The 19,037-nt window shown below is 44.2% G+C and overlaps 1 protein-coding gene across 4 annotated transcripts in view; it reads left to right on the top strand.

Moving 5' to 3' along the window:
* The first annotated feature begins 835 nt into the window (after positions 1-835).
* TRAF7 (TNF receptor associated factor 7) overlaps positions 836-19,037 on the top strand; it is a 51,286-nt gene continuing 33,084 nt past the window's right edge. The window contains exons 1-5 of one of the 4 annotated variants that reach the window (XM_081965363.1): positions 836-1,073; positions 8,342-8,462; positions 8,588-8,645; positions 14,443-14,531; positions 17,889-17,999. In XM_081965363.1, coding sequence (XP_081821489.1) covers positions 8,379-8,462; positions 8,588-8,645; positions 14,443-14,531; positions 17,889-17,999 — 342 coding nt within the window. In that variant the 5' untranslated portion in view covers positions 836-1,073; positions 8,342-8,378. Of the gene's footprint in view, positions 1,074-8,341; positions 8,463-8,587; positions 8,646-14,439; positions 14,532-17,166; positions 17,325-17,888; positions 18,000-19,037 lie in introns of those variants that run through there. The other 3 variants (XM_081965362.1, XM_081965361.1, XM_081965364.1) reach the window with 3 other exon arrangements.

Raw genomic sequence — 19,037 nt, 5'->3', positions numbered from 1 at the left:
CAAACAATTTAAAGTAAGAGTAAGGTAAAATACAACAGTTATACGACAAGATACAATATAATACATAAATATGTAAAATAGAATGGCATAAAATTATATTTCGGTATCCACCCCTCCAATCTACCCCAATCAGTCCCACGTATGCAGATCTCAACCGAACCATTTGGTTTAAGGCCTGTGCTGTGTCCAATGTTATTTTCGGGTTCTGGCTGCACATAAAAGTAAGTTGTTTTGATATGGGGATCCCAATGGGCCCTTCGTTCAGTATATGGGCCACCCCCTTATATAGGCAACAAACAAATAGGAGGTGAGCCTGGTCTCACCAAAAGCCCCTGCGGTGTCCTGGGGCCTTGGGATAAAGGCAGGCGCCGCGGCGGCGTGTCCCTCCGGCCACAAGGCGAGTCGAAGGCCCAACCGCCCAGGAGACACATCACACCGGCAGAGCAAAGGCAAGAAAGGGCGAATCGCCCACGCGTGCGCTTTTTATACTGCTTCCCGCTTTCCGATTGGCTAGCATTTCCAGCCAATCCCGTTGCTCTATTCCTCCCCCCCTTCGTAACCAATGAACGTTCGCTATCTTTCGCTTCTTTCTTAAACCGGCCCCGTCCATTCGCCGTTCGCTTTAGGACTTCCTCTTCGACCTCTCGGGGGGAGGCGGGGAGGTCATTGGATTGGATGAGGCGAAGAGACTCCGGAGGTCGGGATGGGCGGGAAACGCTCCTCCAAATCCTAAAGGCTGGGGGAGAAGAACTGTAATAACGCGAGACTTCGGACCCGGAAGGGGCGGGCGAGTCCCCTGCACCGCGGGCCCCTATGGGAGTTGTAGGCAACTCGCAAGCTAACGGGACCCGGGTCTGTGGAAACGCTGCGCTTCCCAGGACTACGAATCCCGTCGATTCAGGAGTGGGGAGGGGGGATTCAGGAAGCGGCACTTCCGGCCTTGCTGCTGCTGAGAGGGGAGCGGACGAGACGGGCGGCTGTGCGCTTTGCGGCAGCGGCGGGGAAGCGGCGGAGAGGCGCCATGCGGTGGGCGGCCGCACGCAGGCTGGCCCCGCCGCTCCGGCTGCCCACAGGTGAGGCGGGAGGGAGCGCGGCGCTGACAGGCCCGGAGGGGGAGGAGGAGGCCGCCCCCGGCCCAGCGCCTCCTCAGGCCGCTGAGGAGACGATGCCCGGGGGACTCCAGCTCCCATCAGCCCCCTCAGTGCAGCCGTTGCGGCCGGGGACGATGGGAGCCGCAGAGCCCGAGGGGCGGAGACGTCCCCGGCCTGTCACGGGGGTCCCTGAGGGAGGAGCAGCAGCGCCGGGTCTGGGAGTCTCGCTTGGCTGGGGCTTCTGGGCTCTGTAGTCCCGCAGCACCTCCGGAGGGGGCCACTTGCGGAAGGTGGGAAGTTCTTTGGGTGTTTTCCCGCCCCCTCCCCAAAATAAATGCCTCCCTTCTACCTTTTGGCTGTTTTGCCTGCCAAGGACCAGCTTGGAAAGGAGAAGGAAGGGGGCTCTGATGCGCTTCCTTGGTCCTCTGTCATCAGGCGGATAAAAATTGATGTGTTTTTTTTAAATGGGTTTTCTAATTTAATTCAGATTTTTTAAAATTTAAATATGATTGTTTTGGTTTTTAACAAATTTATTTTAATAAATAAATGTTTTTGGAGTAAAAGTCTATCTAAAGGTAGTTTTCTATTTAAGATACATTCATAATTTAGTTTATTCAGCATGAAATGGAGCTTAGATGTGTAGCATATGAGGCTGTAGATTCTGCAATATTTACAATCTTGGTAAACTTGTTCAATGTATCCAAGCTCTACAAGCTAAACAGGAAACCTTCATTTTGGTTGCAAATAATAATAGGAAAGATTCTAACTATCAGCAAGGAGGAGTCTTTACACTGAAAGAGCACCTGTCATTCCAGATCCATCCTGGCAGCATCTGTTAGTGGGCATCCTCCTTGAAACAGCAAAGGGCCAGCCTGCCTCCGCCAACAAAAATGGAGCTCAGGAGGGCTGCATGTGGCCCTCCCCAGCTCCCTTTTCACTGGCAGAGGGTTGCAGGAGGCAGTCGCAGCTGAAAATGGGGCTCAGGAGCCTGACCCCCATGGTCAAACATAACTCTGATGCGGCTCTCAATAAAATTGAGCATGACACTCCTTGTTTAGAAGCTTTGAGAAAGCAGTCCGTTCATCCCCCTCTCTGTTTAACCTAGTATGTTAGCAATAAAGAGCCACTCAAGAATGCCATTCTTACCCCTTGAAGTTCAGGGAAATGTCAGGGGAATTTTGACCTGGGCCACGTATATTTGCCTTCATTCGAGACTGAACTTTGGCTCTTTTCTGAGTCTCTCAAATGATCTGCCTCAGATCCATTTGGAATGTCTCCCGAAGATGTAGAAGGCCCACCTTTTACACAAGCAGGATCATCAGTCAGGCTTCTCTGAAAGATCTCAGATTCCAGTCTGGTCTGTATCAGATTGGACAGCATTGTCTTTCATTTCTTAAGTCTTTGTACAAGGTCCACTCCCTCCAGAATAAATAAAGGCTAGTTGAAGTAACTTAAGCAAAGTTCTTGCCTTCTCAAAGGTGAAGCAAACATTTCATACAAGCAAGCCAGGTAAGTTTAGGTACAAAGTTCAAGAGGTTTTCTTGCTCCTGTGCTGTTGAGTTGTAAGCAGAATAGCTCTCTTCCGCTCTTGGTGTATCCTGAAAGAAATGGATGATTGAACAAGTCAACCCAGGGTGCTCTTTGGGGCACAAATGACCAGGTGTAAATTATCCTACTTCAGGCACATTAAGTGAAGACCCAGCTCTTTGGAAAAGGCTGTAATGTTGGGAAAGGTAGAAGGAAAAGAGGATGACCAGCAGCAAGGTGGATGGAATACACCTTTGGGAGATATGAAAGAACAGATGAGGGATTATTTTAGAGGAAATCCATCTATGTAGTCACTTTTTTTTTCTTTTAATTTAAAGAAGGACTAGGGATGAATTGAGAACATTATTCCAATATCTCAGTGGTTGCCACATAGAAGGGAGCCGTGCATGTGAAAGCAGGATGAGAAGTAATGGATGGAAACTGATCAAGGAGAGAAACAATCTAGATTCTAGAACTAAGGAGAAATTTCCTGACAGAACAATTAATCAGTGGAACGGTTTGCCTTCAGAAGTTGTGGGTACTCCAGCACTGGAAGTTTTTTAAGAAGAGATTGAACAACCATTTGTCTGCAATGGTGTAGAGTTTCCTGCATGAGCAGGGGGTTGGACTAAAAGACCTCCAAGGTCAATGCCAACTCTATTATTCTGATCCTTTAATCCCTTGGTTTTGGGGTGGAGTTGGGGCAACTGAGTGGGGCTGAGCGTTTACTGTCCAGATGCCCTTCCTGACACCTATGTGGAGTTCAACAGCAGATATTTTATCTTCTGCCTAGGATCAAACTCTCAACCTTCTGAGCAGGAGGTGAGTGTCTTCAGCTCTAGGCCACCATGCCGCTCATCTATGTAGTCATTAAAAGTTGAAAATGACTTGATAGCATATAATGTTAGTCTTTTTAAGTGCCAAGTGTGTGTTACCTGAATGTGGGCTTCTCCTAGCTTTCAGGTGCCAATTGAAGACATATTAAGCTTTCCATGATCTGTGGTTTGGGTGCCTACACATATAAATCTAGGCAGTAGAGGCATGTCCCTAAGACAGAAATGGACATCTGAGCTAAACATTTGCATCAATGAGACGCATACACCAATGTCAAAGATATGGGTTGTGCCCTTGACAAGTTATACATTTGGAATAAACTGCAACAGGATATCTAGGAACCTGCACCATTAGTCATTATGGGGAGAGGGGTTCAGCCCCATGATTCAGGGAGACGAGCGTTTGGATGCTACTCTCAAGGAATGTGTAAGCAGTAGCCTGGCCTTAGAAGCTATGCAGTTTTAGGCCTGGGCTTTGAAGAGAGAGAGAGAGAGAGAGAGAGAGATGACTGGAGAATTCAAAAGTTTTAAGGCTTGGCTGTGGAGCAGAAAACATTCTGAAAGAGGCCTTTGGCGAATAGTTTCTGTGCTGTTGCCCTTTGAGCCTGGGTTTTTAACATATTAAAATATTTTTAAGGATTTAGGCATCTTTATCTTTATTGCTGGTATTTAAACCCTCTGTCTTGGGAGCAAATATGTTTTGTCTAATAAATATCAAGCTTGTATTTAGAGATCTAAATTTCCATGCACTTTCTTTTAACCCAGGAAATTCCAAGGTCTCCACAGTTAATTTTTTTTATTTGAGTGAGTGAATGAGTGTGTGTGTGTGTTATAGATGTGAAGGTACAATGTTGATGTTTTAAGCATCGTGTGTCGTTAAGACTATTTACTCCCCAGAGCCTCAAGCTGGTTCATTTTTTTCTCACACAAAATTAGTGCCAGGATTAAGGCCCTCATTTGACTTTTGCTGCTGAAACAGGCAAAAAAAGCAAAGTTGAACATTTTCATTCCACTTTTAGTAATCCTTGTCCACTGAGGTCCTAGGTAGGACGTAGGGCATGCATAAAAAGGTTACATGCTCAGCTTTGGTAAAACCTAATTTTACCATTCTTTCTGATCTTGGTGAAATTACATGAGTGATCTCTGTGTAGGCCGTAATTTCAGATCACAGTAGGATTTCCCTGCCTATCCGCACCTCCAGAGTGCTGCTTGAATTCTGAAGTGAGTGGATCTTGTGGTTTTGCTCAGTCCTTTTCCTGGCAGCTGAGCACAAGAGTCCTTCCTGTCCCATTATCCTTCCGCTTTCCCACCCCTCCCTCCCTTACTTCCTCCTTTCATCTATCCTGTTCCTGCCTGTCCCCATCACTCTTGTCAGCAAAGGGACTTCCTCATTCTTCTATATAAAGACCTCCTATAGAGATAGTTTCACTTCTTCCTATAGGCAGATACTGGAGGGTTAGTTCCTTGTGCAGCTTGTTCCTGTATTACTCTGAGAGAACAGAAGCAGCATCTCAGCTGGTTTGGCCCAGGCTCACGTCTCGGCCTGATGGTTCTTCCAATGTAGAATTCTTTATTATTTATTGACCAAGTGTGATTGGACACATAAGGAATTTGTTTCCAGTGCATAAGCTCTCAGTATACATACAAACAACAAATGATAAATCATGAAGCAACCAACAAGTGATAGTCCTAAGATGCCAACAGGAGTAGGTAATAGGAAAGATGAGAAGGAAAATAGTAATGCAGTCCTACTACCTTAGGTGGTTTGACACCCCATGGCATAAGACAGTGCTGTGGGAATTATGGAGGGGGAAATGATCTTTGTGTCTAGTTGTTTTGCCATGCAATGCCCAGTAATGTCATTCCAAGGGGAGGAGTTGAAACAGTTCATATCCAGGATGTGAGGGGTCTGTAGATATTTTCTCACTCCTCTTTTTGGCTCAAGCAGTATACAGTTCCTCATTGGAAAGCAAGCAGGTGTTTTTCCTGCTAACCTAACTATCCGTTGAAGTCTGTGCCTGTCCTGTTTAGTTGCTATATCAAATCAGAGTTATAGAAGTACAAATAACGGACTCAATAATTCCTCTGTAGAACTGTTATCAACAGCTCCTGGGGCAGTCTGAACTTTCTGAGTTGACGCAGGAAGAGCATACTTTGTTTTTAATGACGGTTCTAATGTTAGGTATCCATTTGGGAGGTTATAGAACCCAGAAACGTGAAGGTCTCTACTGTTGATACTTGCATTGTCTAATATTGTCTAAGAAGTGATAAAATAGTTCCTCCTAATATCCACCATCATCACTACAGTTTTAAGTGTGTTCAGCTCCAGATTGTTCTGGCTCCAACACAGGGCCAGTCGTTCAGCCTCTCACCTTCATCTCATTTGAGACCAATGACGGTTGTATCATCTGCAGACTTCAGTACTTGAATAGAGGGATCCTTTGAGAGGCAGTCTACCATCCCAACCAAACTGCATGACCCCAGTGAAGTTGGGGAAGATTTGAAGGAATGCTCTTTTCTATGGCATGAAATTTATCTCTAGCTATAGTTTTTGATGTTGAAAAATGCTCAGGCATGCATTCTGACCACCTCAGCAGATGGGAAATATTTGAAGGGCTAGCTTTGCTCGGGATTCTGCTCCATCAGCCTCACTCCTTCTGTCTGATTGTATGTCCTGAATGCCTTCTCAGGCAAGGGGGTTTATAGCCTCTCTGATGCCATGAAACATGTTGCTATTTAATGGGAGTTTTAATAGTTGCTGATATTAATTTAGGTAGCTTAAAATAACCCCTTTAAACCCACTAACATATATATATTACAACCCCTGGTATGCCTAAATATGGGAGGAAGGTCACTACTCCCTCTTTCTGTCCTTCAGCTCATCACAGAAGACCATGCAGGCAGAAAACCATATTTTTATTTTTAATGTTGCCTTTTTATATTTGTGTTGTATTTGTACTGATAAATAAATAAAGGGAGACTAGTATCAAATCCCAGTAAGGGTATGGCTAGCTGATGAGAGCTAATTAGCTCAAAATAGATCTATACTAGTCTCCCTTTATTTATTTATCAGTACAAATACAACACACACACACACACATACATATATACATACATACATACATACATACATACATACATACATACTAAAAAGTCGCTCCACCTCTTCCATCTTTTATAGCCCTCAGACAGGGCTGATAACACCATGAAATCTACAGACCAAAAAGAGTGCATTTGGACATGGAAAGTATATTTTTGTCATCGGGTTGTGTATCCACCAGTATGCAAGACAGCCAGGTTTCTGCCTTCCATTCTACTTTGTTCATACAATGGATGGAAATTGTCCTTATTTTTCCCAAGGAATGGAAGCCTCAGCATTACCCTATCTTGTCCCACTTCTCCTTTCCTCAAAATACTTTTAACCCCTCTATCTTGGCTTTGATAACTGCAGCAAGCTTGTGTTGGAGAGAAAAGACTTCCAAAGACTGAGATATTGAGGATTAAACAAATGGTGAAAAAGGGAAAAGAAAAGACCAATTTGGTCTTGACGGCTGGGCTTTCTCAATTGTGGTGCCACTGCTGTCGAATTTGTCACCGGAAGGGCAATATTAAACTGTAATATAGTTGGGATATCAAATATTGATAACGTTCTGTATTTAACATGCTGTTAAGATATATGCCAGGAGGTGTAACCCTTTTCTAGTTCGCTTCAAAAGCTGCTTGATACCCATTTCCCTCTATTTCATTGTGGGTTTTGGTTTTAGCCCTTAACAAAGGGAAAAATAGGGGAAGAAATATAAGGACTCTTTGTATGTAGCATATAAGACTTTCAGTAAAATATGACCATTTTCATTATAATCGTTGCACGATACATGCTTGTAAGCAACTAATTCATACGTCTCAACATCAGATCTTCAGTGAAGAACAAGAACCATAAATCTATACTTCCGTTGTTGAAGGGGTGTCCAAACTTGGGAACTTTAAGACTTGTGGACTTCAACTCCCAGAATTCCCCATCCCTGGACACCCCTGATGTAAGAAATCCATTTCTGTTAACACAGCCATCCATTTCCATGTTATAAGGATATACAGGAAGCCCTCAAATTATGACCACAATTGAGCCCAAAATTTTGGTGGCAAAGGGAGACATTTGTTAAGTCAGCTTTGTCTCATTTTTTACGACTTTTCTTGCCATTATTGTTAAGGGAAGCACTGTAGTTCTTAATTAAGTGAATCTGGCTTCCCCTTTTGCTATCGCTTGTCAGAAGGTCGCAAAAGGGGATCACATGACCCCAGGACACTGGAACCGTCGTAAATATGAATCAATTGCCAAGGGTCTGAATTTTGATGATGTGATCATTGGGGATGCTACAATGCTCGTAAGGGTGAAAAATGTAAGTCACTTTTTTCAGTGCCATTGTAACTGCAAACAGTCACTAAATGAACGGTTGTAATTCGAGGACTACCTGTATGTCAAAAGAATCCAGGCATCTAAAACGTTACTCCTTGTTCTTGTTCCTTAAACGAATGCATGGGATTATTTCTTTCTATGACATAATGATTTCTGGCCGTTGCACAAAATATTTTATGAAGCATTATTTTCTTCTCATGATACCCCAAACACAACACAACGAGATCCAATAAATTTTTAACATCATGTTTTCTTGAACAAGCCACAATTTCAGACCTTCTGGAATTTTATTGCTGTTTCCCATTGTTTAGTTCTTAGCTATAGATACGTTTCAGGAATTGAGGAGCTTCCTTTCTTTCCTTCAAAAACTTCTCATCTCTTGGGGATATTGTAAAAATGGTGTTGAACTGGGGGCGGGGGGGATTTGCACACGTTGTTTTCTGTGTTTATGAATGAAACTTCTCTTTTGTTGTTACCAGAAGCAGCTTTTATGATGTTCCATTGTGGGACTAGATTATGAGTGCCAACAAGAATACCCGCTACAATCGTTTCTCCAACAGTAACACTCCAACAGTAACACTCCCAGAAAACACAAACGGGGTAAGAGGGTGCGGTTTGACCGCCATCTCACTAGGCATCCTGGGGTTTTCTCCAACTGCCTTCCTTGTCGTTCTTGTTTTCAACCCACGTAGGATGGAAAGTAACACGTTCTCTCTCTGTTGCAGACAAGAATGGAAACTACTTTTGGACCTACGTACTCTGCTGTGACCACCATCACCAAAGGTTGGGACTGAATCATTCTTGCTCTGTCTAATCTGTGTAAAATTATAGGGCATTTTACAGAATAAATAAAACTTTGGTTTATTGGCCTCCTCTGAAAATCCAATCATTGATTTGTCAGGTGAAAGCTCCAGCCTGAGTTTCATAAAATTCAGAGTTTAATTTCATAAAAGCTAGATTCCAACTTCGTGATCGTCCAACATACGTAGGAACCAAAAAATAGATTGCACGCTACTACGGCAAGTAAGAGTTCCCCTCTAATCAGCCTACATGTAGCGTACTGAATAGTTCAGATCATATTTAAGGACATCAATCATTACTAGTAGGTCCATAGAATAACGAACACGATAGTTGAAAACTGTAGTTGATTTCTGGTAATAGGATTAAGGGAAAATAGGATGGTGATTCACAAGTACCATACCTAAAAGCATGGCAGACAAAAGATATTGCCTGATTGCTTTCTGATGCTCCAGGTGACAGAACTAGAAACAATAGGTGGAATTGTACAAGACACAAATTTGGGGTAAGCATCAGAAGAAACTTATTTTTTCCATATAATATATTTTTATTAGTTTATCAAAATATAAAATACAAAGATTTTTTAAAAGTAATAGAAAACCAGAAGAAAAAAAGAGAAAATATAGCGTAAAGATTGAAAAGGAAAGAAAAAGGCACTGACTTCCAATCTCTTTAGCATAGTAGACGCTAATAACAATACAACCTCAACTTTATTTTAATTTTTTTTATCCCTAGTGGGAGAAAAAACTTTTTCTATTTTGATGTTTTAAACTTAAAAATTGCTCAAATAATATATTTATTTATTTATTATTAGCGTTTATATACCGCCCCCTCTCCCGAAAGGGACTTGGGGCGGTGTACAGTCCGTACCAAAATACAACAGATTAAAACGTAGAAATAACTATATAAATACATGTATATGAGGAGGGTAAAATATGCCAAACTGTACAGCTAATAAATAAATCAATACAAAAGTTTAAAATATCAAGTTAAATTTAAAACACTATCCCTCTAAAAACCAGTAAGAATGTGTATGCCAGGAGGTAGACGTTAAAATTATGCCAAACCAGCCAGTCGGAACAGGTGTGTCTTCAGTTTCTATCGGAAGGAGCGGAGGTCAGTAGTGGTTCTAATATCGGGGGGGAGGTCATTCCAGAGGGTTGGGCCCATCACAGAGAAGGCCCTACTCCTTGGTGTCGCCCGTTGGCATTGCCTCGTGGACGGCACCAGGAGAAGGCCCTCCCTGTGAGAGCGGATTGGCCGCAGGGATGTATGTGGGAGGATGCGATCCCGCAGGTAACTAGGCCCTATGCCATGGAGCGCTTTAAAGATGGTGATCAGAACCTTGAAACGCACCCGAAAGACCACAGGTAGCCAGTGCAGCTCGCGCAGGAGAGGTGTTACGTGGGAGTACCTAGTACTCCCCATGACCACCCGCGCGGCTGCGTTCTGGACTAGCTGCAGTCTTCGGGCGCGTCCCAAGGGAAGCCCCATGTAGAGAGCGTTACAGTAGTCCAGGCGAGACGTCACCAGTGCATGAGTGACTGTGCGTAGGGCATCACGGTCCAGAAGGGGGCGCAATTGGCGCACCAGGCGAACCTGGTGGAACGCCCCCCTTGCCACGGCTGCCACATGATCATCCATTGACAGCCGGGCGTCTAGGAGGACGCCCAAATTGCGCGCCCGTTCCACAGGGGGCAATTGTTCGCCCCCTATGGCCAGTGATGGAATCAGCTGGCTGAACCGAGGCGCCGGTAGCCACAGCCACTCAGTCTTGGAGGGGTTGAGTTTGAGTCTGTTGTCCCCCATCCAGACCCCGACGGCTTCCAAACATCGGGACATCACTTCGACAGCCTCGTTGGGGTGGCTTGGGGTTGAGATGTACAACTGAGTATCATCAGCGTACAGATGGTACTCAACCCCAAAACCACGGATGATCTCACCCAGCGGCTTCACGTATGCGTTGAACAGAAGGGGCGAGAGGACCGACCCCTGCGGCACCCCACAAGAGAGTGGCCTCGGGGTTGACCTCTGCCCCCCAGTCAACACATATTGCATCCGGCCGGAGAGGTAGGAGCCGAACCACCGTATGTAAAAGGGAAACAAACCCCTTCATTTTAAAACTACATTAAAGCTTTCATTCAATTATATATATTACACCAATAAAAATCCAATTAATTCCAGTTAGCTCATTGGATTTAAATATCTTCCTCAAGTTTATCCTCAAGGAGTAAAATCTTTTTCTTATCTTATTTTCAAATTTGATCAATAATATTTTACAAACTTCGAGAATTATTCAGTTTTACATAGAAGGACAGGAAACATGCATTTACAAACATGCATTTATAAATACAAAACTACTTTAGAGCTTTATTTTAATACATATATCAAACTTATAAAAATCCACCCTAACTAATTAAGTCATTAAATTTAAGCCACTCCCTCCAGCTTACCTTCATAAAATAAAAGTCTTTTTCTTTTCTGGAGTGTCTATGGAATCTCTTTTCTTCAAGAACTTCTTAGCCTTCTTAATATCCATGAAAAAAAAAGGTTCCCAAAGTTGTTCTGTTAAAAGTTGTAAATTAGAACACTTCCTCGTAGAATAAAGTTGTCTTCTCTGAAATGTCTATCGTATCTTTTTTTTCCTCCAAAAATTCTCAACCTTGTTAGTATCCATGAAGAAACAATCCCAAACTTGACCTCTTAAAAATAATGAATTTGCTTGGCCCTCTTGTTTCAATTGCACTGGGAGGGTTATATTCAAACCATTATAATAAAAATTAATATAAATCTGGTGTCAGATTTATATTCCAAAGTTACAGTTATGTTATTTAGCGTTGTCCAGTGTTTGTGGAGTTGTCACAAAGTGGTTGATAATTTTCTCTAGTTGTGTTTCTTTTTAATATAATCTGCATGATTTGTATCTTTAACCCTTAGCCGATTCATGGTATAAATAATATTAACAGTAAAAATAAAAAAGAAAGCTATACGAAGAAGTGACCTCCAGTCTTCTTTACAGTAGTTACGAATGAATTTATTATCCCGCCTGCCTCTTTCAGATGATACTATGTGGTTCCTTTTTTCCCATGTTAAGTAAAGAGTCTACAAGAGATTTTCGGTCTTTAATAAAAGTACTTATTCTTTTATTCGTGACCAAACAAATTAGTTCTGCCATTTCTACAAATTCTGCTATCTTCACAATCCACTCCTCTTGTGAACGTTTCAATCCTTATGCATATAGTACTGAGGTTACCGTATATAAAACCAGTCTTTCATAATCCTTGCCTAATTGTCTTATCTGTTAGTCTCAATAATTTTTAAAAAGTTCTGGGTTCATCCAAAATTATCAATCTTTAAAATTATTTTGAGTCATCTTCCATTCTCCATTCAAATGTAGCCAGATCTCTTTAACAGATTCAGTCACTGACAATTAAAAAGTTCTTCCCCAGTTCATTGGACGTTTGTTTGTTTGTCAAACATGTACAGGGTAACAGCTATAAGTATGAACATAAACATGAACAAAGGTCACGTGAAGGGTTAATACCACTTTATAATGCCTTGGTGAGGCCACACTTGGAATACTGCATCCAGTTTTGGTCGCCACGATGTAGAAAAAATGTAGAGACTCTAGAAAGAGTGCAGAGAAGAGCAACAAAGAGGATTAGGGGACTGGAGACTAAAACATGAAGAACGGTTGCAGGAACTGGGTATGTCTAGTTTAATGAAAAGAAGGACTAGGGGAGACATGATAGCAATCTTCCAATATCTCAGGGGTTGCCACAAAGAAGAGGGAGTCAAACTATTCTCCAAAGCACCTGAAGGTAGAACAAGAAGCAATGGGTGGAAGCTAGTCAAGGAGAGAAGCAACTTAGAATTTCCTGACATTGAGTATTAACCAATGGAACAGCTTGCCTCCAGAAGTTGTGAATGCCCCAACACTGGAGGTTTTCAAGAAGATGTTGGATAACCATTTGTCTGAAATGGTATAGGGTTTCCTATCTAGGCAGGGGGTTGGACTAGAAGATCTCCAAGGTCCCTTTCTTTATTCTATTCTAAAGGAAGTAGATGCAGATAAATGGGGACAGTAAGACAGGGATGGTAGGTATGTTGGTGCGCTTATGCACGACATCTTTTGTAAAATATCTGGCTTTTCTGCTGTTTGTTTTGTTGACGACCCTCTCCTCCTTAAATGAGGCTGTGAGCTTGATATTTCTTCTTCAGCTCTTGGGCCTCTATCCACAAATCGCCTGCAGGTTCTTTTCCGGTGAGAATCTGCCTTCCAAAGTATAAGTGGGCCACTTCCTGGCTTCTCCTTGTTCAGAAGAGCTCCACTGACTTGGGGTCACTGTCCTGCCACCGGTCTCTACCTTGATGGCATCTCCACCGTTTGGAAATGTGCTAGTTGTCCATTTTCTCCATCTGGAAATCCACAATCTCAATATTAGGCAGAAGGTGGTCAGCTGATACTTTCCCATTGCATGGAGAAGGGTTAAATTTGATGATTTCTAGAGATCCTTTATAATTATGAGATATGGGAGTCCTTGGTGCTCTCTGAGCTTGGAGTTTTTCTTGCAGACGTTGCTTGCTCCCATTCCCTGCTAGCACTGATGTGGTTACCTCGTTTGGTAATGAAATGTCTGCAAGAAAACAGTCACACTCAGGGAACACCAAGAACCCCACAGTTCCAACCCCGAGCTACAAATATTCAGTTCTGTTATATTTTAAGTGATGGCTCAGTTTACGAAAACAAGCTAACGTGAAGTTTATAACAGATGTAAATGAAATAAATAAAATGCATAAATAATATATTGCTGTAGGGAGGCAGAGATTCAATTAGCTATTTTATCTCTTACGACATTCATTTTAATTCCTTCCTACCCTTGTTTTTTGATGTTCAGTGTTTTCTGATCATGAGAAATTAACTTTTGTTTTTGCTAAATCTTATGCAGTGATTTTTACAGTTGTGCACAAACTTTGCTTTTTGTTGGCATAAGAACTGTGTCAGGATTCCAAGTAAGACCCCCAACAAAAAAAGACTCCTGGTCCATTTAGTGAATGTTCCTGGCTGCCTTGACTGCCACAGAAGCACTTCCTTGTCACCAACACAATGCGCAGATGTCAGGGCTCAAAGTAAGACCCCCAACAAAAGAAGACTCTGAGGCTTGAAGTTCCTCAAAGTTCCATTTTATTAGAGATGTCCTACTGGCACATCTGGGGAAACCTGAATTTGAAAGCTTCCAGGTTTTCTCCACCCAAAAGAAGGTCGAAGCCCCTGCCCAGCACCCACATGTCCATCACATGGTCCAATCAGGCACCGTCCCAACTGGAGATGCCACCCAGTCACACCACTCCAGATGCAGGGCAAGATGTCCTTGACTCTCTGAGAAAGGAATGTTATTTTGTCTATATATCTCCCATACTCTATATAATCCCTTCTCCCATTTTCCCACAGCATTGAATGTGGCCAGAAGGCCCAATGCCCAAGATGGCTTCCAGGCCTGACAAATGGGTTTTCAGGAGATAAATTTAGAATGTAGGCCTAGATCAATACATGGAGGATAGAATTATTGATGGACAAATCTTTTCATTTTAAAGCTGTTTTTTTCTGTTTAAAAAATAGTTTTGTTCCACAAAACTCAGCAAATTTGGAGAAGTGTGGAGTTTTATTAATTTCTATTTCTTTTTCCCGGACATGTTTTTCAAAGCGGCTCAGTGATTTCAAGGCAATGTTGTTATGTTGCAGAATGTCTCACCTCTCTCCCCCCGATTCTCCTTTTAGCAGATGGAACTAGTTCATACAAACAACATCGCCCGACACCCTCCTCCTCAAGTACACTCCCCTTTGCCTCCCGAGATGAGGACGACAGCATGGTAGGTGCTTTGAGGAGAAGAGAAGTGGCAAGGTTGGGAACGGAGCTCTCGGCACTTTCTCTGATTCAGCTGCAGGTCACAAATTCCAGTCTGCTTCCCCTCCCCCCCCATTGCAATCTGTTGAAATTTTCCCCTTCATAGAATGTGCAGTTCAATGTGTGTGTGTGTGTGACATTCATTCATATTCTCGTAGATTTTCATGGGTGTAGGTATGCTGGTCTTGTTGTATTCGGGTCTTTTCCCGTGTAAGATTGAGATTGTCTTGGCAACGTTTCGGCGAGGTCTCACTCGCCATCTTCAGGTTGTTGTTTTCGGCTTCGTGTTTGTGTGAGTAGTCAACAAACAAGCCCCACCCACCACCCAGGCCGTTACAACACAAAACAACAACAGACACAAAGCCAGCACCAATCAGCACCAATCTACCAATCATGATACAACCACACAGCCAATCAATCCACTTACTGAAACAAAGCCAGCACTCCACACCCACCCCACCAAGATTTATAGAAAGACGGCAGCTCCGACCACACTTTACTCACACAAACACGAAGCCGAAAACACCAGCCTGAAGATGGCGAGTGAGACCTCACCGAAACGTTGCCAAGACAATTTTACACGGGAAAAGACCTGAATATGCCAAGATCAGCGTGTGTGTGTGTATGTGTGTGTGTTCCTGCATAACTCTGGAACGCCTCAAGTAATTTCAGCCAAACGTGGTACACAGGTGACTTACTATCGGGAAACAAATACTGTGGGGGTAAGACACACCTAAAACCCCTCAGGGTGTGTGTTCTGTTAAGATACAGCCTGCTGTGCCTTAAAATGGCTTCTACTGTACTGCTGTAAAATGGCTTCTACAGTACAGCACAGTGGAGTTGCCATGGGGTAACGGCTTCACAGTACTCCACAAGGGAGCTCCCTCTGGTAAGGGGGAAAATCCAATATTAGAAATTACATTTGGTCCGGACATTTTTGCCCTATAAATAAATACCTGGGCAACACCGGGTTATCACCTAGTATAGGAATAAATCTATGATTGCCTCCGCCTGCCTGGAAAATCCCAAAGGGTTTCCAGGCATCCCTCAAGATAATGAAAGCAGCCTCAGTACAGGCAGTCCTCAACTTACAACCGTTCATTCAGCGACTGTTTGAAATTACAATGGCATTGAAAAAAATGTCACTTATGACCATTTTTCACCCTTATGGCCATTGCAGCAGCCCCATGGTCATGTGATGCAAATTTGGAAGCTGGGCAACTGGCTCGTATTTACGACGGTTGCAGTGTCCCTGTGTGTGTGTGTGTGTGTGTGTGTGTGTGTCACGTGATCTTGTTTTTCGGCCTTCGGACCAAGCAAAATCAACGGGGAGCAAGATTCACTGAACAACTGGTTTACTAACTGAACAACTGCCGCGATTTGCACAACAAAAAAAGGTTGTAAGAAGGAGGCAAATTCACTTAAGAAATGTCTCGCTTTAGGAACAGAAATTTGGGGCTCAGATGTGGTCCATAAGTCGAGAAACTGCCTGCACCATGCCTTGGCTCAAATTCACAATTCCCGCAGGCCTTTGAAACTTTTAAGTTGTAACTTTTTAAGTTTTTTATGGCTTGCCGGAATCGGTATCCTCCAGATGACTTTGGCTAGGCCTTCCTGATGGCTTCGGTGACTTTCTGAGAGTGACCTATAATGACCCGTCCCTCCAGTCAAGACGAGACTTCTGAGTCGATTTCCTGGAACTGCCTTTTGCAGTGCATGGGATGTCAATAGATCTCCTCCACGAGGAAGCATTCCTTCGCTGTCAGGCTGATTTAATCACTGCAAGAGCAGCAAATCCAGCACAGCTCCTTAAACCAGGGGTGTCCAAACTTGGGAACTTTAAGACTTGTGGACTTCAACTCCCAGAATTCCCCAGCTGGGGAATTCTGGGAGTTGAAGTCCACAAGTCTTAAAGTTCCCAAGTTTGGACACCCCTGCCTTAAACAATGAAATGAAGCCCGTATTCAAAAGCAGGGGAATGCCCGGCCCCTGTTCCCCTTTGGCCTGGAAGGTCACCCGGGTGAGACCCAGGAGAGCCTCTCTTGCGTTCCCTGCTCTAAGCTGCCTGCTGAGAGGCCCCTTTCTCACCCTCAGCAAAGAGCCAGCCTGTTCTGACCTTCCCTTCCCCTCTCTTCCTTTGGGATACGACATCATGGGAGCCACGAAGAGGCCGGGACACGGACAACTCGCGTGTCTCTTCTGCTTAAAGGTTCTGGCTGCCAGATCCCTCTTTTTAAACTGGGCTTTTTGTGGCTCCTTCTCTACGCCCCGACTTTCATCGCTGCTCTTCTTATCCCTGGTCAGTCCCGCCTTCGCGCAGATGCTGTGGGTCCCCCTTGGCCTTCCGTCCCTGGGTGAGAACCTGAGCAGTAGCCGTTCTGCTAGCAGCTCCCTTGCGGAGCCAGTCCCAGAGAGCCTGCAGCCAGGACAAGCTGGGTGATTGGCGGGCATGGTGCCCAGCTGGCTCTTCCACCCCCCCAAACAGGAAGCCACAGAGCAGAACCCCGACTGAATTGAATAGGAGGAAGTCTCCAGCCATCTACGCAAAGCAAATTGGCAGTGTGTGTGTGTGTGTGTGTGTGAGAGAGAGAGAGAGAGAGAGAGGCAGCAGCAGAGGCAGCCTAACCACAAGTGCTCTTAGGAACAGCAGAGGCCATGAGAGCGAAGCGTGGTAGGTTTTTGGTGAAGGATCGTAGCCAAGAACCAGCATTTCTGGTCAGAAGCCTGGTTGAGCATCGGGAAGTTCCATGTTGGGAAGGTGAGCTTTTTACATGAGGATCCGCCTCAGAGGCAAAAATTGGTCTGGGGAGCTTTTGCAACCACCTGCCTGAGATTTGTCAAGCTTTTAAGTGAAGTGCTAGCATTGCCCAAGAAGTGAAAGGATTTCCGAGGGCTAAACTTTGCAGACCTCTGTGAAATGCAAAAGTAACTTCTTTGCAGGGCAAGTAAATGTGTTTTGTCTGCCACTGAGGCCTCCCTCCGTTTAACCTGTGGTTTATTTCTTGTTTTGGAAAAATGCAGAGAGGTTTGCAAAAGGAATTTGGTGATCACACTGCCCTTTTGTGTGCTGGTTGGCCCTTGCCCGTCACAGGTCAAACAGCCACTTAGGGCAGAAGCTGGCAGAAATACGTTGAATTTTGTTAGGAAAGGCTGCCGTTAGGAAGAGCCTCCTGGAATCCCCCATAATGCTGGTTCTGAACACACATGTTGCAAGTTGTTGGTTGTGGCTGCTGTGCTATTTTATCTTAGATAAGTGACCGACTCTCATATATCTCTATCTCTGTCTGTCTGTCTCTCTCTCTCTCTCTCTCTTGCTCTCCAGCCGCCAATCACCCGTCGGTCTGACTCTGCCATCTCCGTTCGGTCGTTGCATTCAGAGTCCAACATGTCCCTGCGCTCAACGTTCTCTCTCCATGAGGAAGAGGAGGAGCCAGTAGGTATTTGGGGGGTCAGGAGGGCAGAGTTTCCCAGAATACATAATGTGGAAGAAGTCTATACATTTTTTTCCTATTAGCTACCAAAGTAGAAAGCTCTTTGCATTGCGGGAATTTCATTTTTCTTTTCACGAAGGAACCTTGAGTGACAGCTATAAAAACAATAAGCCTTCTGCCTCCTTCCCCCCCAAGCAGCAGAATGAAAACTTCCTAATAAATGATTGCTATGTTTAAAAGAAAAGCCCAGAGGAGCCTCAACCCTGATACAGCAGCGTCCTTGGTCCTTATTAAGCCCCTGGTTTTAGCTCCCCCCCCTGAAGCATGCACTGCTGCAGCCCGAAAGGACTCTGAGGAAGGAAATCTCTGGATCTGGATTGGTCTTGCTTTTCATGGTCCTTGTTCAGCTTATGGGGGTCTGGACCAGGGGTCTCCAACCGTGGCAACTTTTAAGACGTGTGGACTTCAACTCCCAGGGTTCCTCAGCCAGCTTTGCTCTGAGAATTGAAGTCTTAAAGTTGCCACGGTTGGAGACCCCTGGCCTGGCCTGTAGCTTCAGTTATCCCTTGCTGTTGCTGTAATCGTGGGTGAAATTAAAAAGAACCACAAGTTTGCCCATCCCTGGTGTAAAGGAAGTGGCTGTTCTTTTCTGGCACAATTCTTTTAACCATAAATCAATGCTTTGCCACAACTCGCAACCACTGCATAAAACTGTGCCTCTTCAGAGTGCACAGCACATGCCGCCCACCCCACCCACCCCTGTTCAACTCTTCTGCCACAATCATGAGGCATCATGCAGGGAGCTCAGTTCTGGGTATTGTAATGTTGCTGAGCCTTTGGAACTTTGCAAAAAAACCCAACTCTCTTCTCTGAAGAAACAGCTGTACGCTTGTTTGTTTTTAAAAAAATAACATTTCAAAGCTCCCCCCAAAATTTGGCCTAGGGTAGGGGTGTCCAAACTTGGGAACTTTAAGACTTGTGGACTTCAACTCCCAGAATTCCCCAGCCAGCATGGGGCATGGCTGGCTGGGGAATTCTGG

This window comes from Natrix helvetica (genome assembly GCF_964273705.1).
Source record: "Natrix helvetica genome assembly, chromosome: 13".
Lineage (NCBI taxonomy): Eukaryota > Metazoa > Chordata > Lepidosauria > Squamata > Natricidae > Natrix > Natrix helvetica.
The sequence above is the reverse complement of the archived record's forward strand: the minus strand, read 5'-3'. Positions and strand labels throughout refer to the sequence as shown.